Below are 27737 nucleotides of genomic sequence, written 5' to 3'. Positions count from 1 at the left end.
AACCTAAAATGGCTTCTTGGTCAAAGGCCAAGAAAAAACCTTCTCCTGAGGCAATTACAAAAAGGAGCGACTGACCTTTGCCAAGGACTACCGGGACAAATCACAATCTATTTTTTTTATTTGCTTATCCTCACCAGGTTTGCTGGCTTTCTGGTGCCGATCCCAGCCATCCTCGGGCAGTAGGCGGGGGACGCCCTGAACTGGTTGCCAGACAAGCGCAGGGACACCACCATACAAACTAATTGCAATATGTGGGGCGAAGGAAAAGTTGGTGCAAGCTGGAATTGAACCAGAGACCTCTGAGCCGTGAGGCAGATATGCTAACCGGCCTGTAAAAAAGCTGAGCCCCACGCGACTCGAGCTCGGATGAGCCAAACAAAATGGTAAAGGATGCATAATACGGTGGGGCTTCATCTGGTGACGGAATCCTTGATCGTATCTCAGAAATGACAGTATGAGGATAGGTTATATATGCACACACAATATAAAGTGACGAGCATTAATCGCTATTTGAAAGCTTGGTTGAAGTCCAAAGCACACGTTTCAATCCCAGTGTAAATAGTGGCTATACGCTTAAAGCTGCCACTGAGGAAGAGAAAGCTGCAACCGTTCAAGGCCACAAACAACTTGGTGGGGTGAGACGTGTGAAAACCTTATCGATGACTGCACCAAACATTTGAAAGAAGTCATCACTGGAAAAGCGTGCGCCACCAAACATTAGAACGGGTTCCATTATAGCTACCTATGCTGGGTTTTTTTCTTTCGTGGTTACAATATTACGGTAGTCAACAAAAAATATGTTTGTTGAATTTCACTGGGCATCCAATTAACAGATCTTGATATGTGGTATATTTCCATTTATATCGGGTTATTGGAACAACCATGCAAAAAAATGTCATTCATGACTAGGCTGAGCCGTAGAACGGCTAACCAAGAAACACCTGAATGTGTTTTGATACAATGAAACTAAGGTCAAAAGGCAGGTTTAGCATAAAAAAAAGGTAAATCACCAAAAGAACATACCGTGCCTACGGGGCGTTTCCTTTGGCTGATATTGGGGCCTTAAACTACGTGTAGGTAATTGTGAACACTGGTAAAAAGCTTTAAGTGAGGAAAACGCTACTCAACATTGATACTTGGTTCCGAGTGTGTGTGTGTGTGTGTGTATGAGGAGGTGGATCATTTATAGCAGGGGTCACCGACGTGGGGCCCGCGGGCACCAGGTAGCCCCCGAAGATTACAATGAGTAGCCCACAGGCCTGTTCTGCAAATAGCTTACAAGATAACATTGATGATTTTCCATGAAATTTACAATTCTACATGTATTAATTTACATTACACTAGATTCACGCATTTCCTACAGCTGTTCCTTAACTACTGTGAATCCATTAGCATGATGGGGTCTTCACATAAACTGGTAGCCCATCACATCACCCAGTACATTACAAAGTAGCAGGTCTTTCAAAAAAGTTGACCATTTAAAGTGATTAATTCTAAATTGCTACTTTGAGTGGCTAAGGTGCGTACACTTGTGAAAAACAAGTACTTATGTCCAGATGGTGTGTTTATAATTCTATTGCTATTTTTCCCCCATTTGAGTTTACACATTGGCAGTTAGTCATGTAAAATTTTGAAATGATTTGTCTCCTTTGCCAAAAGTCTTGTCATTTGACCTGCTGCAGTCTTTATCATGATGAGACATTTATTTTTTTGGCGGAAATGGTTAAAAAAATGATGAAAAAGAATGCAAAGTATGCTTTCGCCTGATACGCATTCTGAAAGACACGCACGGTTGGTGCCCTTTGGTGTGATTTTGAATGCGGATGCTCGTTGGTCTCCGTGTGTCCTGCAATTTACCGGCAACCTATTCAGGGTGTCCCCCACCCACCGTCGGAAGACGTCTGGGTGAGGCATACCCATGATCCGAGTGAGGATATGAGGCGAAGAAAATGGATGGATTTGGAGAATTAAAGCGCTTCGAAATAAGATGTAGTCAATATTGAAGGACATTACACCATTAACATGTCAAATGAGGACGAAATGTAAAAGATCATCTCTATGGACCTTTTTCATACAGCGCATGCCTTAATACTTGCAACCTTTACCAGACTTGACCCAAATGTTGAGGAAAAGAAAGATCTTTATCGGGAGAGAGCTTGCTGTTTAGAAAGAAAAAGAGAGATGCATTAATATCAACAATGAACACAAAAACAATGTAAATATTTGCAACTGAAGCATAGTTAAAATATGATTTATTCATTTTGTCGGTCAATTATTTCGATAAGCACATTTTTAACATTATGTACACATTTACATTTCATTACAACTGAGGACAATGTTATCACCTAAAACGAGTGATTCTGGATGCATTTATGTCACAACAGAAATCACAAGCCTGATACTTCAGTTGAAGTGCGCTACTCAAAAACCAGTCAGTGGAGGAACTCTTCACTGGAAAAGCAAACAGGCAAATAGAACAACATATACCATTGTTACCGATACTACCTTAAAAAAAAAAAAAGGTAAGCAAAAAACCAGGCCACGTTGGCAGCAGCTTGTCCAGTTTCTTCAACCTCCACCAGCAGAATCCACTTCAGCAATAAAGAAAAACAGGTGGCTCTAAATTACAGGATTCTTTTGTATTATGGTGCCGGTTCACAAAGAGAGCTGTCGGAAAAAAAAAACCCAATCAATTCAAACACTCCAGCGTTTCTGGAATTTGAAGGAAAAAAAAAAATCTCTTTGTGGACCTTCACCGTCACGTAAAGATTTTTACTTTATAGAGGTTTCTTTGATTTAGACAGCCTTTAAATTTATAACTGAAAAAGTCTCTCCGCTCTGATCCTTACCATGGCGTCAAGCAGGTTAAGGTGTTCAGAGAGCCACTCATCCATCACGGTAGCGCAACCCTTACCTAGAAGAAACTGTCAACAAGGTTTAGCGTAACCATCGCCCAAGCCAACATGTCATCAAACACATGCACTATCGGCGCGTCCTATGAATAACTTGCTAACTCAACAGTCTTCGTCCACCGCCAGGATGGTCAAAACATTGAGCCATGTCTCAATATATGAATTGACAAGTAAGTACTTGACCCTACATTTTAAGCGACGTGCTCGCACTGGCTGCACACTTAGTGCAGAATTCCACTGAGACATGGTTCTTGTCCACATGGAGGCACACGCCACCAGATGTCTCTTTCTCCTCCACTTTCACACGTTTCCGTGGCAATGCGTAGTCATGCTCGTTTGGGTCGGCGCCCTGGAAAAGCGAGGAGGATAATTTCATGCCATTCACACCGCTCAGCCGTGACAACAGCTGAGCCAACATGCTCTCATTGGCCAGCACGGCCCGCAGGTACCTGGTCTCATCTTCCAATTCCTCCACTCGTTTGGTCAGCTCAGAGTTTTCTGTTTTGAGCGTCTTATTTTCTGTGGACATGACGCCCAATTTATTTTCCAGGCTGTTAACGTACTCTTTCTTTTTGAGACGATTCAAGCGAGCAGCGATTGCATTTTTGTTGATGACTTGGCTTGTTTGCCGTTGCTTATTCCTCATCTTCAGGTGGGATGACAAACTCTCCGGAGAAGACACGGCGGTGACTTCAGCTCCGGAATCTTCATTCTTGTAAAGATCAACAAGCCCCATGTCGAAGATCGTTGAGCTGGACTCCCTCTCAAGAGTCCATTCCAGGTCTTCCATTTGCAAAAAGTTATCCAACTCCAATCCCACATTGTCGAAGTCATCAGCTTGGAAATCCTCCGGGTTACTTGGGGGTTCGATGCTTTTCACAGCACTGTTAACTTCAACCTCTAAGGACTTCAGAGCAGTGGCGCAATTGGCTCTTCTCCTGGTAATCATTGCGTTGGAAAGTGGAAACTTGATAATGCTGTGCAGCAGATGCACAACCTATACCTGTGAAGATGAACAAAATAGATGTTTGCATTTAATTGTGAAGTATCTAGCAGTCATTTTTGTACAAATATTTACTGCAATCCTGATATTACTGCTGCGTTGGTTAACACTGTGTCTAAAAATGTGTTAAACCTAAAAGCATATCTCCAGTGGCTCATTTCTAAGTATCGAAGTTAACAAAGCAATAATGTTGGTCAAATAAATACAATTGTGTCTGGTCTTGCATCTGCCTAAACAATTTAGAGCCAGATGTGACATCAAGTTGATGATTGAGACATCCCTTGCGACTACCGTTTGAACGCTTCATATCTCAGAAACTACATACATAAAAGGTCAATCTTCACAAACGAGACACTGTTGGAAAGGGAATTCAACAAGGATTTACATTCGGGTTTGTTTTTGTAATTTCATTTGACCTTGAAATTGATCCCGTTGATCAAATGACTGATTTTTTTTTTTCATTTTAAAAAAATATATCTGTCTTGTGCTCAGATTTGTTTGGCAGTAAAAATGAGTTAAAGTTAACTCTCGTGATATGTTGAATGTTCTAAATGTCATTACATTTCTTCTCACGCAATTAAAGCAGACTTAAACAGCAAAAAGTAGAAATGTACCTTGGTGATCTCATAGGGCCCTTTATTGTGTTATGTATAGATAACGATACATGTCTATCATGATTGTCTAAGGACACTTTTGACTCCTTGCAGATTTGGAATCCTTGTTGAATTCAATTTCAAATGATACCTCCTTTGTAAAGATTGGCGTCACAGTGCCTGAGATGAAAAGGTTCCAAAGAAGGCAGCCACACCACTTTTTTGCCGAAAATGTCCAAATTCAAGGGGTGTGGTTACCACTACCTGCTCCAACTGAGCTGATTTTATTTTAATTATGTGTGTCGCCACACGTATAAACAAGTACACCAATCTTCATTCAAATCAATCAGGTGTTTTGGCATCAAATTACCCTATAATGCAATTTTAATATTTACTTTGCAAGTCAATTCACATGTGTTAGAAAAAAGCTTGACATATGTTCTGTAACTGTTATATATATAACGTGTTAAATGTTCTATAACTGCACAACCATTTATTTCACTTTATATAATCTGTTCTTTTACTTTTTAAATGCTGTTGATAAATAAGGTAATCATGGCTTGGACACGGTTTAGCAAATCACAGCACTTTGTAAGCAGTAAATAAGAAAATCGCGTCACAAAAACACAAACGTTGCGTGCAGAGTTTTAGCATTCGTCGGGTAGTTTTGAAGCGCCACCATTTTACATGGCGTTCAAAAGGCGAGAGCAACGACCGTATAATTAACGTTTGACCTACGTTACTTAACTACGGAGCGGAACCAATGGAGACGACACAATAAATCAAATGTAACCCTCTCTAGCATACATTTATTTATATGAAACATTTGATATTCAGACTTAATAGTCCAATCACGTAGTAATAGCGCAGTTGATACACATTTAGTTATACATACGCTCTAGTGGTGAGCGCGTTAGCGTGCTAACAAAGCTCAGATCAAAGCAGTTAAAATGTTGACCAACGAATAAATACCATGCGATTTGATGTGAATGTATTGTAGATAAATTACAGTTAGGGTGGTGACGAAACGTTTTATCCGACGGGCTTTCGAAAAGGTCACCGTTTGACTGCGTCGTTTTCTACACACGTTTGCTAGTTGCTAAAGCTAGTTTCGCACCACGATGTGCGAAACGCATAAACAAGTTAAAACAGTCATACCTTCACGGGAAATTTACCGTTCTCTTTGCGTCCAGCGTTAATGTCGTCGCGATGAAATGGATATAGGATCGTGGAGAAAACTACCACGGTGCCTGTTTTTTTTCCCCCTCAGTAATTCACAATCATACAAAAGTGTCGTGTTTACTGAAGGCTTTGGTGTCTGGATTAAAACGCCTTCCGCTCAATTTTCAAGATGGCGCGGTGTTGCGTTCAGTGACGTTTGTTATTTCCGTGGTTTGAATCGGTTGCACAACGACGTTTTGGTTTTATACTCACGTCAACTCTTATTACATCGCAATCACTATGAATGCTCTTAAAGCTACACGTGCGAGGTGCTAGAAACCCTACAATATTATAAACTGCGATAGTATGGAACAGGTTATTGTACAAAACTAGATAACCTACAAAATTATAAACTGATGGTATAGAACACGTTATTGTACGAAACGCCTGTGACCTCTAGTACCTCACAACTCAAAACGTTAAGGGGGGATTTGCTTTACTTTGACATTCAACTTTGTTAGCAATTTTCATATAAAAACGTTTGAGGTGGATCTGTGTATTTTGAACATTTTGTTTTCAAAGTAAACTGTTAGCTTTACAATGCATTTCAGGCTCAAACTGAAATTTAGGCAAAAGCCAAAATCCCTGACATTTTGTGACAAGCGTTAATTCTTTCACTATAGTCTTTAATATATTTAGGAGTCTGTCACCCCCCCCCCCCCCCCCCCCTTTCCAAATGCAGTGCTTTTTAAAACTGACATGTAGTTTCACATGTCAAATCCACGAGATGTTCAAAATGTAAAATAAAAACTATCAGTCAATACAGTGTAAGCGAAACCCATGCTTGTCTGATTAATATTGTGTGAATGGTTATTTGGGTCTACAGATATAGACTGTGTTGTGGTCCTCAACTGGGAGATCCTTCAGATGTCGATCTGAGTCCTCTTAATGAGAAAAAGGAAAGACGGATTCTCAATGCACTGCCAATACAACAACATTTATTGATCACTTGGACACAAACTACTGTTACATACAGCCTTTGCACGTTGAAATGTTGACAAGTGCATTTGTTTTGAATGTGGAGAAGGAAAATTCTGTTTCATAACTGTTTGAAAACAACGTCCACACAGGGTGTTAGCTTTGTCTGACAGGCAAAACTCTTTTAACGGTAAAGAATATACGGTTCAGGTTGAAAATAATTGAAAGTGTGGCTTTTGAACACTTAGTACAAAATGTTTCCATCTATTAAATATGAATCATGAGCAACTGTTAGTCACAAATATTAATGATGTTACACAAATAAGAATAACAGCCGGGTGTGTCTTCAACAACAAGCGTGTATGTTTTGCTTTTTAATGGGACTCAAAAAAGTTGCAGTCCAGCTTTGAGCTTGCTGAGGTCAGTGTGGCTCCAAAGAAGACCATCAGCGGTCCTCATTGACGCAGGTCTGCAGACATTCTGTGGTGTACTGCTCTCCATCTCCACTGGCTGGTCAGAGACAGTCATTATTGAATAATTGTCCACCATCAGATATGAGGGCTCATCTGACTGGCCAGGAACTTTTCCAAGAGGGTAATTCTTCCACAAAACATTGTCAGAGCACACTTGCCACGAGGAGCCTCGGAGCAACTTTGCTTTTTCCACCTCCACATCTGACCAATTGTTCGTCGGTTGTTCTTCTGCTGGCTTTTTCTGAGGTTCCGACAGTGACGACTGGCCGTGGCGCTTTGAAAACTGCAGCTTTTCGTGCAAACTCTCCAGCGTGTAAATAGGCTGGTGCTCCTGCTCTATGTTTGGGTCAGAATGTTCTGTCTGAGTGTAGATGGAGCAGAGCTGCAACAGTCTCTGACGGGTTTCCAGAGGAAGAGGATGCTCCATGTCCGCTAAGATTAAGTAAAGCAGATGGGGTGTGCTGGCACAGGGAGCATCCATGCAGGCAGACAGCAGCTGCTGCCATCTCAGCTGGATGCGGTTGGAAAACATCCTATCCTTCAATCGGGCTTTTTTCTGGGCCTTTGTTTCAAAGTGATAATCGTTTTTGTTACTGTTACACAGCATTACTTCCGAAATCCACGCAGAAATGTAGAAGATCCTCTGTTTGCTCTGCTCTCTGGAGAGCAGCTTAAGTTCAGCAAAGAGTTTCTCCAGGAAGAGATGAATGAAGGAGGGCGAGTTCAGTGGTTTCAGAAGTGGAAGCCAAAAACGCAGAAAAGACGGAGGGAGTTTGGGCTCCGTGGGATTAAACCAATCATTGTCAGAGGTGTCACAGCCTAGTGATGACAATTGTTCAGGTGTCGGAACGAGGAAGCCGTCTTCTAAGAGGACATCAATTAGCAGCTCGTCAAACTCGACGGAAAAATGTTTTATCTCACCGAGTATCCAGCTCATATCAGCCAAAGGATCCGGCCATGTATTCTTCTGTTTTTCTTCCTGTACCCACCCGCAAGCATCAAACTGCTCCTTTTCGTAAGAGATCAGAAGTTCCCTTGCGTTCTTGTAAGCTTCCATTTCCTTTTGTTTCGCGGTGAGCTCATCTTGCCATTTTGTGTCCACGGCTTCATCCTCTTCATCAGACTGGGCCTCCCAGTCCATACTGGGCACCCCTCCCAACTGTCTGGACCAATACTCCTGCTGCAGCCAATCCAAAATCACCTCGCATCCCTTTCGGCACCACTTCAAGTCAGGGAGTTTGCGATGAGTGACGTCATGCCTGAGGTTGACGACCCATTCTGGGATGTTAAGGTTCCCCGCCAGTCTCCTTAATGAGCGGGCGCATTTTCCTTGCTGGCGTTCGGTGATCAAGTTAGTAAACCTCACCAGTGCCGCCCCGTACAGCAGAACCAAGTCGTGCGAGTCCAGTTTATCGGAACGGTCAAGCACTTGACACCTCACCAAGTCTGCGGTGCAGTCCATTGCCACGGGAGTACTGTTGGCATACCTTGCTTTCCAGGCCGAAATCCTATGAAGAGCATTCTTCTGTAAGGCGGAATCCTTGGAGTACAGATTTTCCCGTACTTGATCCCATTCAGCTTTGTTGAGCCACGCTACCACATGGCGCTGCTTCTCGGTGCCCCTTTTCTTCATTTTGAAGGTAGAAAGGGTGGGCGCCGGCCTTGTAGGCAACAACAAAAAGTCTATAGAATGCACCACAGTCGTACAGTTGCACTTTTAAACTACCATCAAAAAGTGACGAAACGTTCAGTCATTTCTTCTTTTTTTTCTCTTCCGAAGAACTGTAGCGGCACGACTCGGAAATTGTTCTCTTTTTCGGGTACATTTCAGCAGGTTTTAGATTGACGTGCTCACTACTGCCTCCTAGAGAATACAGGACGAGGCGGTGTGCTCGGCTGCTCGAACGATCGTGGCGCTTCCACCAGTGCGCATGCACGCACTTGTCAGTGAAGAAGAACATGGCGGCCGTTTCAAAAGAGACGGATTGCGCTCAACGTATTTATGCACGACTGCTGGTAGGTTGTTGTCTTGAAGAAAAGAGCTTGTAACATAGACACTAATGCTGTCTTTGTCGCTTTCTATCTTCTCTTAAGTCTTAGCGAAAACAACGATAACCACGTCTAGAGAAGCTCACTAATCATGACTACAAAAAGTCGCAGTTTCTACGTTGAATCATACACAAGGCTGGGCGCGTATTTGAAAAAGTAATGAAATTGATTATGCCATGTCTTGTTGGACGTTGACAATGACCGTGAGCAGGAACGCTAGTTTTATAAATTAGTGTGACGAAGTCCCACTCCTTCCCCGCGTTCAACTGATTTATGCATTTGTTCTACTATTAATAATATATGATTCACAACTTGAAAATATACATCATCATCATAAATCGATGAGCCAAACATGAACAAACACTACCGATTTAACTTAATAAATAACCAAATACATAATAATCAGCAACATTCTGGCGACTCATTCTCCTGTTTCATTTCGAAGATACAGCAAGGCTTCATTACAGCCACACAACAGTGAAACAATACCTTGATACTGGTCATATGTATTTAGTGTGTGATTTCGACCATGTTGGTCATTTATTGTAACTCCTCAGATACTGTAATGTTGGTGTCATTAGCAAATGACACAGGCTCCATTACCTCTGACTTTCAAGTGTAAATAAATGTCACTGAATAATATTGAATAATGTGTGTGTGGTTTTTTTTTAGGCTTTGTCATGTCCCTTGCTGGAAGGTGTGTATATGCAGACGTCTGAGGACATGCTACAGCTGCTCTGCACTCCATCCCAGCTCCGCACCGACATACTGAGCTGGATCTGCTGCAGGTTGGGGCAAAAGTGACATACATTGCTACCTAACCTCATATATTCTGTATACCCTTCATTGTATATAACGCTGTGAGTACTTTTGTCTTTCAAGCGTTGACCCAAAATTTGCCAGTTTGAAAGAGAAGGCATCAGAAATCCAAGGTCCAGATCTTTTGGCAAAAGGTAGCATGTTTCTCGTTAAATTATTTGCATGCTTGATGAGAAGTGTGGAATTCTGCAGCTCTCCGTTTAGCCACCCTTCAGATTGATATACTAATTGCGGACATTGAAGTACTGCAACATTAAAGGGATACTAAACTTATTTAGCCATGATCAGCTGTAAAAAGGCAATCTTTTATCTATGAATAATTTGACAGCAAAAATATTTTTCACATGCAATTCATACATTGAAAAACACACTTTTCTCCTGGCTGTTGATGACGTTGCGCGTGCTCAAGGCTCAGGTAACGACCAATCACGGCACCTGTTTTTCTGGGTTTAGTCCTGTGACGTTCGCAAGCTGGGCTAAGCCCTGAGCAACAATAATGTCAATTTCACTTGATAGCAAGTGGCAAAATGTGTTTTTAAAAGGAATTTATTTGATGCAAAAAAATAAAATATTGTTGACAAATATTAACTATGCACTGCTGGATATGGCTAAATGTCAAGCATCCTTTTAAAAGAGATACAGTGGTGTGTTTTTTTTAGTGGCTATATTGTAATTAGGGCTGACCAATGTAAAAACAAAAATTCCATGTCTGATTGTTTATCTTCAATATTGCAGTTTAATATGGAATAATTTTCATAGGTGCTCCTTCCCTGTGTTTTTAAACAATCATTAAATCCACATGTATTAAAATCAACAATATCAGATGTCAGGTTTAGTCTGAAATAAATGAAAGCAAACCATGAATTCATATGAGAGTTTTTCTGCGCCATTTGTTAACTTCCTAAAAACCTTCACTCACAGACTTACAGTATAAGCGTTCAATACAATCCCTCTAAATTCTACTGTACTCAACAAGGTTGACATAACCACATGTGGCTCAGCCACAAATCAAATACACAACCATAATGCAAACAGTGTTGTAGCCTTATCTTCCAACTTTTCACGGTTTAATTGTTCAGCCCTAATTGTAAACCACAAAAGATTATGTTGGATGTTGCCCCAGCAGCAGGTCTGCATGTTTTCTGTTTTTCCAAACAGGCATGGCTGTGCTTGGCCAGGACCTGATGCTATGCAAAGGAACCAGCCTGGCCTTGATCAAGGTGGAAAGACTTATGAGGCCAACCAACTTTTCTTTTGTGCTTCTAAAGTTTCTATAAGAATTTTTCCTCCAGGGTGATGCCAGTTGCCAACAGCAGCTTCAGTTCCTGGAGCAACTTCTTGCTGTGGCCTCAGACTGCAGTGCGTCCACTGTGCATGACGTGGGGGTACTGCTCGACACGCTCTTTGCTAACGATAATCTTCCTCATTTTGCGCAAATATGCGCAACTTCACTGGACCCCTGCCTTTCAAACATCACGTATGTTACACTCTTCTACTTCTTGTCCACTTTTGGGTGTTTTTCTTCATCAATAGCAACCCTTTCAATCATTATTTAAATCACAGGGTTTTACACAAAAGTGCCAAATCCACCAAGCCAAGAAGAGAGACCACTGAGAGCGTTGCCACCCTCATTCAGTCTACTCGCTCCACGTTAGAACAGCTGAAGTCTGAGGTATGAGGCACATGGACAAACTAGTGAATGGGGCTGGGCAATTCATTGAAAATGAATTGGGATTTTCATTTTAGCTTCTCGTGATTTTACAGACGAATATGTCAGGTAATATTTGCTCTCATGTTCAAAGTGCTTTCTGCTCTTCTCAACTCAGTGCAAGTGGCTGACAAGAGAAGCGGTTCCAAGTGCCCACGTTTTCACTCCCTGCGCGCTGCAAGTGGGACTGTGTGACCTGCAGCAGTTGATGAACACCTTCTGCCACGTATATGAGACGTACCTGAAACCTTGTTGCGCGAGAGAGCCACCTCGCTTTAGCACAGACCCACAGGTCTTCCAGAGAGTATATGAGCTTCTGCAAGCTTGCAACACGGTATACACAAACAGTTTGTTGAACATGACTACCAGTCCTGAAACAAGACCTCACTTGGATTGCGTGTTTCCGCAGGAGTTGGAAATGCTGAACGAAGTATCAATCGCATCAATGTCTGTCAAGCAGGATGTGAGCCAGCTGCAAACAAAGATTGGTCGCACTAGCCAAGGAAAGAGGGGCACCTTATGTGAGTTCCTGCACACGTATTATTATAGCTGTCAGATTTTGTCAGGCAAAAATGAATGATCCAAATTTCACTTAAAGTCACTTGCATCCGGAATGGCCCAACTGATCATTTGCTAGCAAATTATAGCCAACGACTAACCTTCTCAGAGTGCCACCAGCAGGTTGTAACAGATAAGCCGGAAGAGGCACTCCGAAAGGCATAGAAGTTGACAGAAATGAAAACGATCTGCTGTGAATAAATGAAGCACAAAATTTCGGAACATTCAACGGGTGGATTTGCATTTTAAAGTTTTAGAGAAAGTCAAATTAACTGAATGTGTGAAGTTTGTAGCGCAAACTAAAAATTGCAGTTTGTCAACTAAACAAGATTTCAGAGTAAAAAAACAAAAACAAAGCAATACTTTGTGTTTTCTCCTAAGCACACAAGAATGGCAATGTAGGTTGGCGGGATCCAATACAATTTTATTATCCATTAAACTCATATTTACTGTAAGTAGTGAGTATAGATGCATACTTACAACAGCCTCATTTTAAAATTCTACTCTGTTGGTTCAGCAACGGATTTCAGTCTGGGTCTTTTGTGAAACCTATGATCTCCAGATTGCCAATTGTTAATGCTGTAATCAAATCTGTGTTTCTCAGCTGATCAACTGGACGAACTAATGAGACGATACAAAGACTTTGTATCTTGCCTTCATTCCTCTGTGCAGCAGAGTATGCAACAATAAATGGATGGTCCATCAATGTATATAGTGTATGTATTTTTTTTCATGCATTGCTTTCTTTTATCCCCCAATTGTTCCTGAAATTATAACTCTTGTTCTGTAATCTACCATGTAAAATAAAGGTTATTAAACACTAAACTGGCCAAATGACACATCTGACACAAATACTTCTTAATTTTACTCTTGAGCAGTAATTGTACCTTCATGTTTCCCTAAAAGCTACAAGAGATCATTCATCGGGCAATTAATTCAAATCTAGACTGCACCGGTCAAATACCAAATTGCATAATTTACTTCAAAATTCCCTAATGCCAGCATTACTGTTGGTTGGCATTTTGGAAAGAGCTCCACAGTTAAACACAGACATGATTGTTTCCCGTGTCCCTGGTAGTAGTTACACAAGTATGCACTGGACTGCTCCATGTGTGTTGTTTAAAGTTAATTTGCCAGAACGCACCAGTGCTAACTTTGCTTTTAAATAGCTAATCACTTGTTTTACTTTTTGTGTGTGTGTTTGTTGTGCAATGTTTTAAAGTGCATTATCCTTCCATAATGCTCTCGATTCATCGTACGATCGATGGGAAGACACATGTTCAATTTCCTCCTTCGGTGCAGTACTGTAAAACTGACTTCCAATGACTACTACTTTATGACAACTGTGCACAAGAGTGACACGAGTCAATTGTTCCAGTTGAAGTTAATAAGGATTGAATCCATATGTAGCAACATTTGAAACAATCAAAACACATTTTACCGCATACACACCTGCCCTTTGTACTTTTGCTTTGGTACAGATGGACCAAGTCACTAAAAACTTAGTTGTGTAATTTAAATGTTTGCACCTACTAGCAAAGCTGACTACCAGTATGGTAGGCTGTGTGGAATTATGGGATATGTGACTATTTTTTGCAAAGGAAACTAGAGATTATAATCACCAATATTCTACCACAAGGTATGATCCCCAAACACTTGGATAGATGCTTAGAGCAGTTTAATGTTTTCCAACATGTTGCGGTGCTTAACAGTTTGGTGCTTATTTATATTTGAATGCATTGATTCAATGGACTTGTTGAGAGCATGGTACTGCATATGTCACGGATGCAAGAAACGAGATGGAGTACATGTACTTTTTCATTAACGCTTCATGATCATCTGGAATAATTGCCAGCAACTCAGACATAAATAAAGCATAGCTCTCATAAGCACGCGTCAGTAAATTAGTAATTGATGAAGTTCTTGAGAGCGCAATCAGCATCCTCTTGGCGTCAGGCAAATACGCTTAAGTTGCGTCCGACTCAGGGAAGTCCAAGCGCTTTCAGAAGCCTTTACCGGTCAACCACTCCTTCAGCTCCTTATCAAAATATCCTTTCACCTTGAGCGTCATCGTGACCTCGTTGACTTGAGTGGGCAATTCTTTGCCAGTCACTTCCTTCAAGTACTGTTTGACGTCTTTTTCCAGAGCCCAAATGTCACCCTCCACCTTCCGGATCAGGGTCATCTTGCGGTTACCGTGCGTGATGTCGGTGTACACCGGAATATTGTGCATGCGGGAGCGGCGAATCATGTAAGGGAGGGACGGCGGGGACTCTGCCGGGGGGATCCAACCGGACGGCGTCGGGCCGCTGTGTTTGGGCGGAGAAGGGACCCGTGACGGCGGAATGAGACGCTCGACGAATTCGTACTCCTCCGTGGACTCTTGGAATGGCACTTTTGAGGCACAAAGGCATCTGAGGCCCACGGCGGCACGGGAAGACCGCGGCGTCCGCTTAATGGCTTCTCTCAAGAACGCCGAACCAAAGGCGAAGTAGACCGCCATGATCGAAAGGGCGGAGGAAGTAATACAAAAGCTTCCGGTAGGCACGTTTGCTTCATAAGGAAGAACACCGCCCCCTATCGAAAGCCTGAAACCCCGCCTTATCCCAATAGGTACTATACTTGTAACTAGCAATGAATGCTGTACAGCAGTGGTCTCCAACTTTTTATCACGGTCGACGCGGTGCAAATGGCATTAAGTCAATCATAATACTGAATTACACAAGCTATTAATCTCAAGGGACGTACCTGGCACAAACGAAAGTGCGAAAGAGCTAAATGCAAACAGGGCAGCGCTTATAACACGATGAAGATAAGACCTAATATTAGCTTGCATGTTATCCACAAACACGAGTTGTTAGATCAACAAACAAACAAATATTGGCATATTATCATACAATAACATTCTCACAAAGAAAGTACAAGTTACACACAGTCGTGGGCCAGATTTCAAAGATACAAAACAACGTGTGCGTCACTGAATGACTGCTCTTAAAACCACACCATCCTCCTCACTACAAAATGTAATATCAACCAACAGCAGCCTAAAAAAAACAAAGATCAAGCCGAACAAATCCCCAAATGAATGAACTGTTTAACTAAATCAGTTCCAAAACATTGTTTCGGGTGCGTCCCACGCAGCCCCGTATCACTTTATCCACGGACCGATACTGGGCTGTGGACCGGTGGTTGGGGACCACGGATCCATGCCTTTCCTCAGAAGGCCATTATGACGGTAAAGCCACATAAATGTTTCATCACTCCTCATATAATCCCAGCTGTGTTTGTTTGTTTGTTTTTACAAATTACTGTAGCTAGGAAGTTCGATTAAACAAATTTCTTGCAATATTTCAACATCCTACATACTTATGACAATTTCAAATGTTGGAACAGATATGAGCAAGAATCATCTGCTGCAGGCCATATAATTATGCAGCAGGCCGGAACTGGCACCCAGGCCTTGGGTTTTAACACGGGTTTTAGCCCAACAGTAAGGGGCGGGGTCAAATACTTAGAGGGCGGACTGAAACATGCGCTGCATTATTTTACATGCCATTTTCCTTACTAGAGTGAAAGCGGCCCTCTTCTCACAGGTTCTCAGTGTAACCGGAGGCGCCTCTCGACTTGCTCATCCTGTCTGTCTCCTCAGTTTTTTTTTCTTTCGTTCTTTCCAATTTCAAGAGCGGTACTCTCAGACCGCCTTTCGTCATAGTTCAAGCGACATCGGCAAGAAAGGGAAATAACTTCTCAGTGAATGCAATATGGACAGAGAATACACAAACAACCGAGAAACCATCGCTCTCAATAAAACCAATGAAATAGAGGTAAGTGTCGGGATTAGATTAGAGATTAGATAGATAGATAGATAGATAGATAGATAGATAGATAGATAGATAGATAGATAGATAGATAGATAGATAGATAGATAGATAGATAGAAAGAAATACAAACAAAACGGTTGTACAGTAGTTCTAAAAGGATGTCAAATCAGTTCAGTTCCACTTTTCCTCTAATATGTAGAAGTGAAAGAAGAGTTGTTAACTCAAAGAAAGCTGTAGTTTAAGTGTCATGTCACACCTACTTGTGCAATAGCAGGGTTTTGGAAATACTTGAAAAAAATGCCTTGGGTCTACATGTGTGTGAGTACGTGTGTGTGAGTAAACAAATGCCAGTAAGACAGAAATGTCCCTTTTTTCCCTATATTTGGCAAGAGATGACCTTACATTTTTCATTCCTGGCCAGGTGAATCAACGGCACTGTCCCCTTGTGTGTGCCGCTCCTTTTGAGGCCACGCATCTAAGTGCCTAGAGACAAAACAAACAAGCATTTCTCTGAGGTTTGGAATTGAGGAAATGTCACGTGTTAGAACGGAGGAGTCGGAATATTTGTTACGAGCAACATTGTACCGACGGTCTACCTGGGGAAAGCCGTTAACACTGTGGACCCAGCACAAAGATGGCGGTCCTGATTTTGGCAGACATACTTCAAAACGTTTTCCAAAACCTGTGTACAAACGTCACTTGTCAAAGGACATTTTTAAGTTTTATAAGTATAAAATATAGTTTCGGTAATTTATTTAATTTTTCACGGTCAATGATCATAATGTCAATGAACACAGGCTCTGGTCCAGTCAGCTGGGACAGGCTCCAGCTCATGAGGACAAGCGTGTTCAAAAATGCATGGCTCATATTCAAAGTTACCTGAAGAAATACGAGCTGTCTTTTACCCGTGTCCTCCACAGGTGACGACGTCCCCTTCAGGCAAAGTGCATCGGGCCCTAAACATGAACCACTATGCCACCAAGAAGAGTGCGGCTCAGAGCATGCTGGACGTGGCCTTGTTAATGGCCAATTCGTCCCAGCTGAAGACCGTTCTCTACGTGGGGCCTCTTTACCGTTTTTACATCCCCCTCATTGTCTTACTGTGTCTGTCCATCACGCTGCAAGTCATCGTGGGCCTACTGCTAGTTTTTATAGGCAAGTAAATGAAAGCTGGCAACATTTCCCTTCCAAGACTCTTTCAGTATCAGTCATTGCTTTGGTCCGCTTTGACTCTGTTGCAACAGTGAAGTATGATCTGAATGACGTGCGTAAACACGCCAAGTTGAACAGGATGAACAATGTGGCAACAGTCTTGGTCTTCTTCACCGTGCTGATCAACATCTTCATCACGGCGCTGGGATTTGAGGGACACGCTCTCAGGTGCATACAAACACACTGTCACCATTTGGGCTTTCATAACGATGCGTTGGTCTTCCTTCGCAGGCCGTCGCACAATAGCATGACGTTTGAGGCAACGCCTCACATGTCACCTCAGCGTTCCGAGCTCAACTCGACGGGCCTTTAAACCGGCACTCCAATCTACTTTCAGATGCGAAGTTTGCACGTTACACATGGCAGTTTTTCAACATGTACATAGACTTTTGTATTGACATTCTTCGCTGTGTGATTGTGTTCGTCTGGAATTTTTCCATATTATAGGTCTCAATTCTGCCATCATCATTTCATTGATGTTGCTGTATTCCACAACAGACCCTCTGCTCGCAGAAACAGAAAACAGATTATCGAGGCCAAATAATAGTGTATATATATGTAATATGAAAATATTTTCAGAGAATATATAAATTCATAGAAATGATTTTGCTTTATATTCAGTAGCGCATTCATTACAATTCTAAAAATTCAATCTTCTCTATCTTAAAAGGTTTGAACTAAGCTTCCACATGCCACGTAATATTGCTTGTCAATCACTTTAAAACTTAATCTAAGATCATTTGAATTATTTCATTTTGAGAACAGCTCCATACTATAATAAAAATAAAGACATGTTTTATGTGCACAAAACGTTATTCATAATTATTTTCTAACTTTTTTCCCCTTGAATATTTCATGAGATTACAATACAAATTGTGATTCAGTTTAATAAATGTGACAATGATAGCACCACTGTTTTAAGTTGTCGCCCCCCTTTCACATGCTACCAAAAATGCTCTGTGCTGGTGGGCACTTTGCTGCAAAAAGATATTATGTATTATATACTGTATGTAATATGTGGTCAAAGTGACCACATTACTGAAAAAGGTTGAGTACCGCTGCTATCGACAATATTTAATGCTACAGGGACAAGCCAAATTTAGTGTTTATGTTGGAAGTCTGTACATAATCACAAGAAATGTCTTTGTGACTAGAAGGCATTAAAAGCAATGACAATGAATAAAACAAAGCACTGAGTAATGTGCAATTAAAAATACTAAAAGAATATAAATAAAACTTGTCATTTGGAGAGAGACTTTTTAAATTCACTGTATAGTAAAGGAGGGCAGCATAGTGGAATCCTGGTTAGCACGCCCGCTTCAGAGTTCAGGGCTCCCAGGTTTGATTGTTGCACCGGCCTTCCACCGGGAGTTTGCAAGTTCTCCCCATGCCCACATGGTCGATCACCAGGTACTCCAGTTTCCTTGTAAAACATGCAAGGTAGGTGGAACGGACACTCCAAATTGCCCTTAGGTTTGTTTGTGAGATTGGTCTCTGCGTGCCCTGCGATTGGCTAGCGACCAGTTCAGGGTGGCCTGAGGACAGCTGTGATAGACACCAGCATGCCAAATACTCTACAGTAATGCTGATAAGCAGCCATAGTAAATGGAAGGACGGATGGATTTTAAAAGCTCAGCCTTTGTCAAAATAGCAGGGCTCAGTTTTTACAAGAATAAGTGTGCTCATTAGCCTTTATTGGGTATTACATTTGGAAGTGGGCACTCCCTCACAATGCTCCAATCATATGAATGTCACTACGGGCACTCAAATAGGTGACGAGCGATGATGAGTAAGATGAGAGATTTCCTATTTGCTGAGTTCAGGATCAACATATCCTTGAAATGACGACATTCCCGACAATTAAATGTACAAAAAAAAATGTTCACGTGTTTTAGAAACGAAAGACAATAACAACAAATACCAAAACCAGTGTTCGAGCTAAGTCATGGAAATGGCCTGGCATCCTTGAAGTGGTTGTTGATGAATTATTGAAGCCTGAAAGGATTTTCATCTCTAGTCATATGGCAATAAGTATAGTAGGCGGCCGCTACCGCTGCTAGCAGCAATAGGATTCTCGTCACCCCCCACACGCTGCATCCAGAAGGGACCGCCTCCTTGGCGCAAACGGCATTCTGAGTGGTTCCCCCGCTGCTGTACTGGATGGGCCTGCGGCGCAGGAAGGGATGAGCATGATTTGATTCAATGGCTTGCCGTAAAGCAAAAGGTTTGCAGACGTACTCTTTGTCTTCGTCTGATTCCTCATCTTCACTTGGTTCATTGTTGTATCTCCTTTTCAGCCTGGATGGAAAAAACAATTCACTTTCTTATTGATAATGACAATGTGAAAGTGACTGTCATTGAAAATGTGCCTCATACAGAACAAATGAAGTTCATGGACTGAGCTTCAACTGATCTTGCGATCGTGCTGGCTAAATGGTGAGACTTGCTTTGATTGGATGCCTTATTGGGCGAGCGCATATTGCGCCCAGCTGCTTGCTCTTTTTTTTCAGAAGCAAAAACTATTGATTGATGGATTTTTGATGGAACATATGAACATACATTTCATTAAAATAAACACAACCATGAGAAAGGATCAATTTGTATTAGTTAAGTTACAGTTACCGTATGTGTAACAATCTAATCTAGTGCTACCCCCTTGTTTCCGATAAATACATGGGAAAAAAACAGTAAGAGAATCACAGTTTTTCTATTCGTTTTCATAATTATTCGATAGTAGAACACCTTTTACCGAAACATAAATTTGCTTTATGTTGTTTCTTGTCTTTGTTTTAATGAGCTCTTCCTCATTTTGAACAGCTTTTGGACACCGTGCAAGACTGATTGTTGTGTACTTTGTACATGATTTATGCTGTTTTAAATTCGACCAGATCATAGCATTTAAGAATATTTCATTTACATAATATACAATATATACTACATAATACACAATTGGTTTGTTGGCTCTATAAAATTTGAAGGGTTAATAACCTGTATTGCTTTTTTTGGAGTTTAAAAATCAAACAAAAGTGTTTGTTTTATAGGTATTTCCCCACTTCCACAAAATATGCCAGCAAAAATGCGTTTTGTGTCTACAACTGCTTGATTACGCGAAGATGAAGCCAGCAAAGCTAAAGTGGCATTTTTATTTTGACTAAATAATTGGCAGCAACCTTTTTGTGGGAAATTGACCCAGTTTGTTATAAGGAGGAGCACAATTTTCCATTTATATTTTCTAAACTTCAGTATAGCTGAAAAGTAAGAAATATACTTGGTATCAAACTGAATCTGTCGGTGAATAAAAAGGGCATTTATATTTGGCTTCAACTAATTAATTTTTTTGTTTTTGTTTTTGCAAACATTTGCAATGGGGGTCCTTGGAAAATTTCCTTTCTAAAAGGGGTCCGTGACTCCAGAAAGTTTGAGGAACCCTGACCTAAATATCATATTTATTTAATTTTGTAATCAATTTATTATAATTAATGGTATCAAAAGCTTTTTTTATGGATTAATATACCAACCGTACATTCTATTTTATTCATTCTAGATGAAACGTCTTCAACTCCTTTCATAACTGCCATAGAAGTGTTCCTTTTTTCTCTAAATCCAATTTGATCTCTCTTAAGAGATGATGTTTTGCAATGAATGTATCAAGCCTATGAGAAGTCTCTCTGGAATTTTCGGGAATCGCAGTATTAGTAGATGTGTACTTTCAAGCTCAAAGGCTCACCAGTGCATCCTAAAATGTTAAACAAGTAAAGGCTTCTTAAAATGTTCTACAGTAAACAAAGATCCCCAAAATTATAACATTTCGAAAACGTTCCATTTAATTTTGTTTTAACTTCAGGCAAAATCTCGAATAATGCCAACTGAAAGTGCTAATAAAAAGTTCCGTGAAGTTAAATTTGAAGTCCGAAATCTATCATCAGACTTTTAAAAATGGCTGATGCCAATATTCGCCAGTAGCCTATGCCAAATGTTTAAACACTCAAACTTGCTTGGGCATGTTTTCATGTTACTCCACCCAGCAGGGCACACAATGAAATAGTCTCACAAGGTGTGAGTACACACTGCACTGTATGTGTGTATGTGTGTGTGTGTGTGTGTTAACACTGCACTCACATGTCTTCATAACCTTCATGTCTGACCTGTGAAAATGTAATCAGGATAGAATGTAAGACTATTGACCTTGTCTCTACAGCTAAACAAAGAAGAAACACCAAGTGGTAGGCTGCTCCACTCACCGGGCTGCGGTATGTCACGTACGTAATTTCCTCCTCTGTGAAGACATACAACAAATCAAGTCACGTTGTTTCTAGACTTGTACCAACCAATCACGGCTCACACGTCTGAGTTTAGTCATGTGGAGTAGGCAAACTGAGCCATGATTGGCAGTCACCCGAGCTCTGGGCATCCGAGATGTCATTTTCAGTCGACAGCAAGTGGAAAAATGTCCGCTCCCAGAAATGGGCAAAAACTGGTTGATTTTACGGGGTAATTCATATTCCACAAGTGTGGCTGTATAGAATACATCACTGGAAATAATGTATTTGGGTGGCTATCTCCTTTAACTCGTGAAGACTCATATGCAAGTCACATGTATTGTTTTTCTACTTAACAGTTTAACCTCCTTAGAAACTGTATAGCAAATCAGAAATTTCTCAAAACGTGTTTAGACTTCATGATGGAAACAGATTTGATCCTGGAATATGAATTAGTCCAAACATAAGCGAATGGATGTGATAGAGTGTGGAACAGATGAAACAAATGATTATTTTCTACCATTGTTTTAGTCCTGAAAGAGGCAGTAAAGGAGTGTTTATGAATGCCGGAGCGTCCTACCTTCCTCTCTGTAGTAAGTCTTATCAGAGGAGGGTTTCACTGGCAATTGCTCCATGGCCCTCTCGAGCTTCTTCACATACAATTTGCGAGTGGAATCTGCAGGCGTAGTTGCATGTCAACAATCTACTATACAATCTTCAAACTCCATTCAAAAAGTTGCACAATCGCGTATGACGTAGCCTAATTATGCATTCTGTGTAAAGTACTACGAAATACAAAAAAAAAACAAGGGGGGGGGGGGGGCATCAAGTTTTTCTTACATTTCCTAAATTGGGACAAATTAAACTGTTTTGCTTTTGTAAAGCGTGAAATGGGCCAAAAGGTTTTAACAATTGTTCTGTTAAGCGGGTGAAAAAAAATCTGTAGTGCTTACCGACTATTGGTCCATGTTTGATGCCGTAGTCGCAGAGCAACTGGCTGAGCTCTTCATCGCTTTTCTCACTCAGAGACATATTCTGCACAATGGTAGAGGAGTATGAGAGTAGATCGACAATTAAGTGGTCAAGGTTAGCGATGCGGAAAAAACACGGATGGGGGATTGAAACAAACCAAAAAGACGTAAACTAATGGGGAGTGACATGAAAAGATTTAAACTTACTTCCGAAACGGGTGCAAAGAAATGAGTTCCGCGTTGGAAAAAAAAATCTGCCAATTTTTGGGGAATGAGAAGGAAGCGGACGGAGGGCGTGTCTGTCTAAATGACGTTACGTTATTCGCCAAATCAGTTCACGGCCGTCACATGTTTATGGACGTTTGAATTTGAGTTGATTAGAAAATGTTTAGGGATCGAATTTCTTTCCTTTTTATTAACTTTACATTTTTCACACTTTCCATGCACATATCGATATAAAATTCCGAATGACTATATATATATATATATATATATATATATATATATATATATATATATATATATATATATATATATATATATATATATACACATACATACATACATACATACATACATACATATACACACACGCACACACACACACACACAAAATGTGAGGAGTGGTGACGTTCGACCATTTCGGGTAAATTTATTGATTTCCAGAAAGGCCAGTCTTTTTTACGGGCAGTTTGGAGCAAGGATCGTCAGAGACGCAACTATTCCTGGGCACGTTTTGAAATAGTCCTGTGGTTGGCGCAACAGAGCCCATGGACAGACTCAAGACAACTTTCCGCCCCAAAACTATTGGCTTTTACATTGTATAATTATTCACATATTCTCGCGACGTTTGCGCTTGCTCCGTTTTTTTTCTGTGCGCACTTCCGGGTTTGGGCAGTCGAGACGGTCAGAAGACTAAAACAGCGGTCCTCAACCTTTTTTAGCACCACGGACCGGTCAAAGCTTTAGATTTTTAATGCGGACCGGGGGTGTGGTGGTGGTGCTTCTTTAAAAAACACATCCTTCTCACTGTGTATGCAATATCAACAGCGGCCAGAAGCGGGGGAAAAAAAAAAAAAAAAAAAAAAAAAAAAAGATCAAGCACAACTGTATGAACTTTCATTATTTCCAAAACATTGTTTCGGGTGCAGCCCACGCGGCCCGGTACCAGTTGATTCGCGGACCGGTGGTCACACATAATTTTCATTACGTTATTTTGTCTGTACGTAATTTAGGTGGAATTATTTTTGTCGTCCAGTTTTCACGGCCTGAAGAAGACGAGCTTGATTAAACCCGTCCAAGAAAACCACTAGAGGTGGTCGTGCATCCGAGGTAGTCACAAGTTATATTTCCATCTACTGTGTGAAACCTGTGAATAAGAATGTGAAACCAACATTTGTATTAAAAAAATGACAGCCACTACACTCGAATATTCTAGACAACTTTATTGTGTATCAAAATACTGTCTTACATTTAATAGCATTTTTTTTTGCACAATATTTTTTTTTTATAGCGACAGAGCTGTCAGGAAATGTAAAACTGATAAAAAAAAATGTAATTGAGACGCAAATTCTGTTCTTTTTGGTCAACATATTGGAAAGATGTAATGAAGCACAACATCTTTTGTCCAGCATCATTTAAATTCTTCCCTTTTTAAAAAAGACACATTTGCAACACATCAGGTTGGTGTTATCCTGAATCTTGAGGGCGGTAGAGGAATGAACATGCAGCAGCATTAACCACACAGAAAAGCAGTGTTGTGTGTGACAAGCTTTGCGTTAGTACTACCTTTTTACCGAATGCTTTTAATATTTAGACTCTATGCTAACGTGCATAATTTCAAGATCAGCAGTGCCTAAAACTGGGCCACACTATCAGCAGGTAAACGGTGTCATCAAAAAAGCATAACGAACAACACATACTGAGTGGACTAGTTATTTTCCAATTAATAACCACAACATCACAAACCCCCCCCACCCCGGTTCATAATGAGCAAATGACATTTTATAGGTTCAAAGAAAAAGTGTCATTTGATGGTCTAACTCAAGAAGGCAGACTGAACACTTTGGCTTCATTGCCATTAATGTTGGTATGAAAACTATACCGTACTTTCATGCAGGGCAAGACTGACTTTATGCATCATTAAGACTGAGCCATCGACCGCAAATCATTAAAAGACGCCTTATTGTCTCTCCTTTCAGAGAAAATTAGAAATGGGCAAAAACCGACGACGAGAAGAAAACTGAAATATTTGTATCTTTGGGAGATTGTTCGCCTCTTAATGGTAAGCATAAACTGAATCAGGTTGACAGAAATGTGTAACATGGGAGGGACATGGCTCTGTAAACAAATACAACAGTGGTAAGAAAGTTGCTGATGGTGGTGAAAGTTTTTTTTTTTTTTTTTTTTTTTTTAAATAGGTTTATTTACTTATGTTAGACAATGATATGGAAGGGGCTGCCCGGAATGTGATCATCCCCCCACTTGACCACTAGGATGTACTCTCCCTTCTCTTTAAGCTGGTAGCTGACATTGTACAGGCGGTTGCCCAAATGTTTGACCAGGATCTCCTCACAGGGAACTTTGGGGCCATCCACCCCAACCAGCAGCATGTTCCGACCTATGGACCCAGACGACAGAAAAGCATCATTAAGCATGTACAGGTTTAGGTAGGGTTTCGGTCTAAGGTTTTAGGTTGCTGTGGGATCTCAAAGGTAGGACACAAAAGACTCTTTCAGAGGTAACTGCTCAATAAAATATGTGGTTGGATAAGTACAAATGGCAGTCCAAAAATGTTTACATTGATTGTTAAAATGTAATTCTATTCAAGGGTCATTTTAGGTTCGGCCAAAGTAAAACGCTAAAAATATTTTTTCAAACCCGTTCCTGGCTACTCTTAACTAGGGTGGAGATAGGCCAATCAGACATCAGAAGACAAAGAGTCCAGGCGCCTGTACCGACTGTCTGCTCCGTTAATATCATATCGGCGCTGTTAGCAGGGCATTTCAGTCCGAGGTAGTATCGGACCATCGTGGCATTTGATCACATTGATTGGCTGATACTAGTTGAAGAGCGCCTGGGGAAAAGAGCAGGAAGTGACAAACGCTGACAAACGCAGTAAGGGAAGGTAAGCCTTGACAATTTTTCATTTCAAAGTTTGCACAATCACCCTCCACATTCTGACCTACAATGTCTGTATGAACAGAAGGCAAGATTATGTCATCACTATGACGCAAGTGACAGGAATTGTATGCTCTTACCACATGTCAGTCAGTGAAGACACGGGGGTACAACTGGACATACCAGATAGTGCAATGTTGACATTAATCCTGTGTCAAGAGTGTGAGGGTTTGTTTCATATCGTATGTGTTGTTTATGTTTTTATATTCTGCCTCTCCAAAGCTTCACAGTTGTCTTTTAATAACTGAGTTAGTGACAACAACTGGCTATGATATGGTGTTAATTCTCCTCATGCAAGCGCACAAGCTAATTAGTCATCGTGGTGCATTTGTCATTTTTCCAGTGCAACGGGCCGGCACTACGGGGGCAGGAGTCAGTCATATTTGGCCCAGGTGGAATTGATCAGTTTTGAAGCACGCTCAAAAGTTCATAGTATAGTGTATTTCAAGATAAACCATTTTAATAGGGATAGACCAATATGGTGTTTTTGACGCGATTATTAGTCAAGGAGATTGACATCAAATTTTCAATAATGGGGGGGCGGCATTGAATGGCACTGAAAATAAACAAACCCAACTTTTAACTTTGCTGAAATATCTATGCACATTTAACAACTTTTTAGATTTGAAAAATGTTTTTCTTATTTAAAATAAATTGGACTTGGAAGTTCAGGGCGCTCCCAGGGTCATTAGCATGTCACAAGTAAATCACTTCCTATCATTTTCTCCGGGAAATGAATCTCGACAATTTTAAAACAAAGGAAATAATAAAACTTCAGTTTTAATTTCAAACAAAAAGGTGCACCCTATACATGGTAACAAGAAACAATACCAGAATTTGACTCTAAAATTAACACTGCATTCAATACACAGATGTGTCCTATATGTGGGGAATTACCCTAAAGCTCGGTTTTAATGTGTTCTATTACAAATCAACAGATTTTTAAAAGGAATTATGCCAATGTCAAAATGCCAAACAAACACCAATAACTGACCCAGGGTGGTAATTCAGTTTCTCAAAATTGTAAGCCCAACCCAACAGCCTATTCTAGATCACACCAGTGTCATTTTAACATATTAAGTCGATCAGTTAAATAGGAACTTGTGTAAAACTCTGGATTTTTATTTTTGACAGCGTTGACTGAGGAGCAAGGCATTTAGCAGTGCTTGTTACTACTGGTTAAGAAAGTCAAGACGCACCTGCTTTGCTGCAGTCTACACTGAAGCTGTTCTTCTGACCAACAAAGCCCTTATTGAGGCCAAGGCCTTTGGCCACCACCTTACTGGCATCTGACTGGATAGGAGCAACTTGCTGAGTGGAGCTGATGGCACGAGTTACGGGGTCAACCATGACAGAGGAGGTTTCATGCAAACTGTGGCTGGACACAAGCTTTGAACCTGAAAAATGGCGGTAGAGTGTGATCCAATCATTCTTAAAAGTCACGCAACCATTAATTGTCGAGTCACAACAAGTCTCTCACCAGTGATCTTTGCCTTGAAAGGACTTCCCACGATGTGGTAGGGTCCACCATACTTGATGGATATCAGGTAACTGCCCGGTGCCATTGGAATATATGTGACTTTGTAACCCTCCGAGCATTCCACGCAGTCCATCTTCACTTTGGAGGGACCGTCAATGGCCACAGCTAAAGCCCCGGGGCCTGCGTTGCTCGTGTTGACCACAAATTCACATGCAGTTCCTGTAGTAACAATAGAAAATCGGCATTTGGATTATTAGCCCCCCCCCCCCACACACACCCAATTTTACACAGTAGCGTGCTGCATGTTACCTGTGCTGCCTCTTTCTAAGCCCGGTCCATAGGCAGACACCATCCCGGGGTCGCCGGCCTGGCCTGTCTCTCCAACCCGAATCTTGAAGGGACTACCAGGAATGTGACTTCCGTTGAACTTCACATCAATTAGATAGAGGCCATTCTCTCTGGGGATAAAGCGGACTGCATACTTATCTAGGTAAGACAGAAAACGGGAGTTGACGGCAGAATCCTTCACAACAGTCAACAGTTGTTGAATTACTATATAC

General features: G+C 41.1%; 7 protein-coding genes across 18 annotated transcripts in view; 2 read left to right on the top strand and 5 right to left on the bottom strand.

The window, feature by feature from the left end:
* Window positions 1-2235: 2235 nt before the first annotated feature.
* Window positions 2236-5880, bottom strand: crebzf (CREB/ATF bZIP transcription factor). 6 transcript variants are annotated; one of them, XM_088409063.1, is made up of 5 exons: window positions 5667-5878; window positions 3362-3915; window positions 3101-3261; window positions 2850-2924; window positions 2236-2591 (listed from the first exon to the last, which is right to left on the bottom strand). In XM_088409063.1, exons 2-3 carry the CDS (start codon window positions 3859-3861, stop codon window positions 3213-3215), a joined length of 549 nt encoding a protein of 182 aa, XP_088265189.1. In that variant the 5' UTR covers window positions 3862-3915; window positions 5667-5878; the 3' UTR covers window positions 2236-2591; window positions 2850-2924; window positions 3101-3212. The 6 variants fall into 6 exon arrangements, with proteins under 6 accessions (XP_088265189.1, XP_088265185.1, XP_088265184.1 ...); XM_088409059.1 differs by having other exon boundaries at window positions 2236-2667; window positions 3101-3915; window positions 5667-5880; XM_088409058.1 differs by having other exon boundaries at window positions 3101-3915; window positions 5667-5880.
* A 767-nt stretch (window positions 5881-6647) lies between these two features.
* On the bottom strand, window positions 6648-8956 carry las1l (LAS1 like ribosome biogenesis factor). The gene has a single exon (XM_088408658.1). The coding sequence runs from the start codon at window positions 8751-8753 to the stop codon at window positions 7032-7034; it is 1722 nt and encodes a 573-aa protein (XP_088264784.1). The 5' UTR covers window positions 8754-8956; the 3' UTR covers window positions 6648-7031.
* A 49-nt stretch (window positions 8957-9005) lies between these two features.
* On the top strand, window positions 9006-13078 carry haus7 (HAUS augmin-like complex, subunit 7). The gene is made up of 9 exons (XM_088408655.1): window positions 9006-9136; window positions 9842-9957; window positions 10052-10122; window positions 11147-11208; window positions 11281-11465; window positions 11552-11660; window positions 11815-12030; window positions 12106-12217; window positions 12859-13078. The coding sequence occupies exons 1-9, from the start codon at window positions 9080-9082 to the stop codon at window positions 12942-12944; spliced, it is 1014 nt and encodes a 337-aa protein (XP_088264781.1). The 5' UTR covers window positions 9006-9079; the 3' UTR covers window positions 12945-13078.
* Window positions 13079-13915: 837 nt separating this feature from the next.
* Window positions 13916-14771, bottom strand: mrpl49 (mitochondrial ribosomal protein L49). Its single transcript, XM_088408657.1, has one exon. The coding sequence runs from the start codon at window positions 14755-14757 to the stop codon at window positions 14257-14259; it is 501 nt and encodes a 166-aa protein (XP_088264783.1). The 5' UTR covers window positions 14758-14771; the 3' UTR covers window positions 13916-14256.
* Window positions 14772-15831: 1060 nt separating this feature from the next.
* Window positions 15832-22269, top strand: LOC148427678 (ninjurin-1). 2 transcript variants are annotated; one of them, XM_088436119.1, is made up of 4 exons: window positions 15832-16078; window positions 16996-17230; window positions 17320-17455; window positions 21486-22269. In XM_088436119.1, exons 1-4 carry the CDS (start codon window positions 16016-16018, stop codon window positions 21487-21489), a joined length of 438 nt encoding a protein of 145 aa, XP_088292245.1. In that variant the 5' UTR covers window positions 15832-16015; the 3' UTR covers window positions 21490-22269. The 2 variants fall into 2 exon arrangements, with proteins under 2 accessions (XP_088292245.1, XP_088292236.1); XM_088436110.1 differs by lacking the exon at window positions 21486-22269 and adding an exon at window positions 17519-18232.
* emd (emerin) lies at window positions 18961-22795 on the bottom strand. 4 transcript variants are annotated; one of them, XM_088436088.1, is made up of 7 exons: window positions 22725-22795; window positions 22500-22581; window positions 22127-22222; window positions 21529-21563; window positions 21407-21432; window positions 19526-19585; window positions 18961-19453 (listed from the first exon to the last, which is right to left on the bottom strand). In XM_088436088.1, the coding sequence occupies exons 2-7, from the start codon at window positions 22576-22578 to the stop codon at window positions 19273-19275; spliced, it is 477 nt and encodes a 158-aa protein (XP_088292214.1). In that variant the 5' UTR covers window positions 22579-22581; window positions 22725-22795; the 3' UTR covers window positions 18961-19272. The 4 variants fall into 4 exon arrangements, with proteins under 4 accessions (XP_088292214.1, XP_088292199.1, XP_088292223.1 ...); XM_088436073.1 differs by having other exon boundaries at window positions 18961-19585; XM_088436097.1 differs by lacking the exon at window positions 22725-22795 and having other exon boundaries at window positions 22500-22683.
* Window positions 22796-23945: 1150 nt separating this feature from the next.
* Window positions 23946-27737, bottom strand: part of flna (filamin A, alpha (actin binding protein 280)) — a 43690-nt gene continuing 39898 nt past the window's right edge. For all 3 annotated transcript variants that reach the window (XM_088408881.1, XM_088408882.1, XM_088408883.1), the window contains 4 exons: window positions 27487-27663; window positions 27178-27396; window positions 26897-27094; window positions 23946-25137 (listed from right to left, as the gene is read on the bottom strand). In XM_088408881.1, the coding sequence (XP_088265007.1) occupies window positions 24953-25137; window positions 26897-27094; window positions 27178-27396; window positions 27487-27663 (779 nt within the window). In that variant the 3' untranslated portion in view covers window positions 23946-24952. The remainder of the gene's footprint in view (window positions 25138-26896; window positions 27095-27177; window positions 27397-27486; window positions 27664-27737) is intronic.

This window comes from Hippichthys cyanospilos, chromosome 2 (genome assembly GCF_059441005.1).
Source record: "Hippichthys cyanospilos isolate Australia breed blue-spotted pipefish chromosome 2, RoL_Hcya_1.0, whole genome shotgun sequence".
Taxonomy (NCBI): domain Eukaryota; kingdom Metazoa; phylum Chordata; class Actinopteri; order Syngnathiformes; family Syngnathidae; genus Hippichthys; species Hippichthys cyanospilos.
The sequence above is the reverse complement of the archived record's forward strand: the minus strand, read 5'-3'. Positions and strand labels throughout refer to the sequence as shown.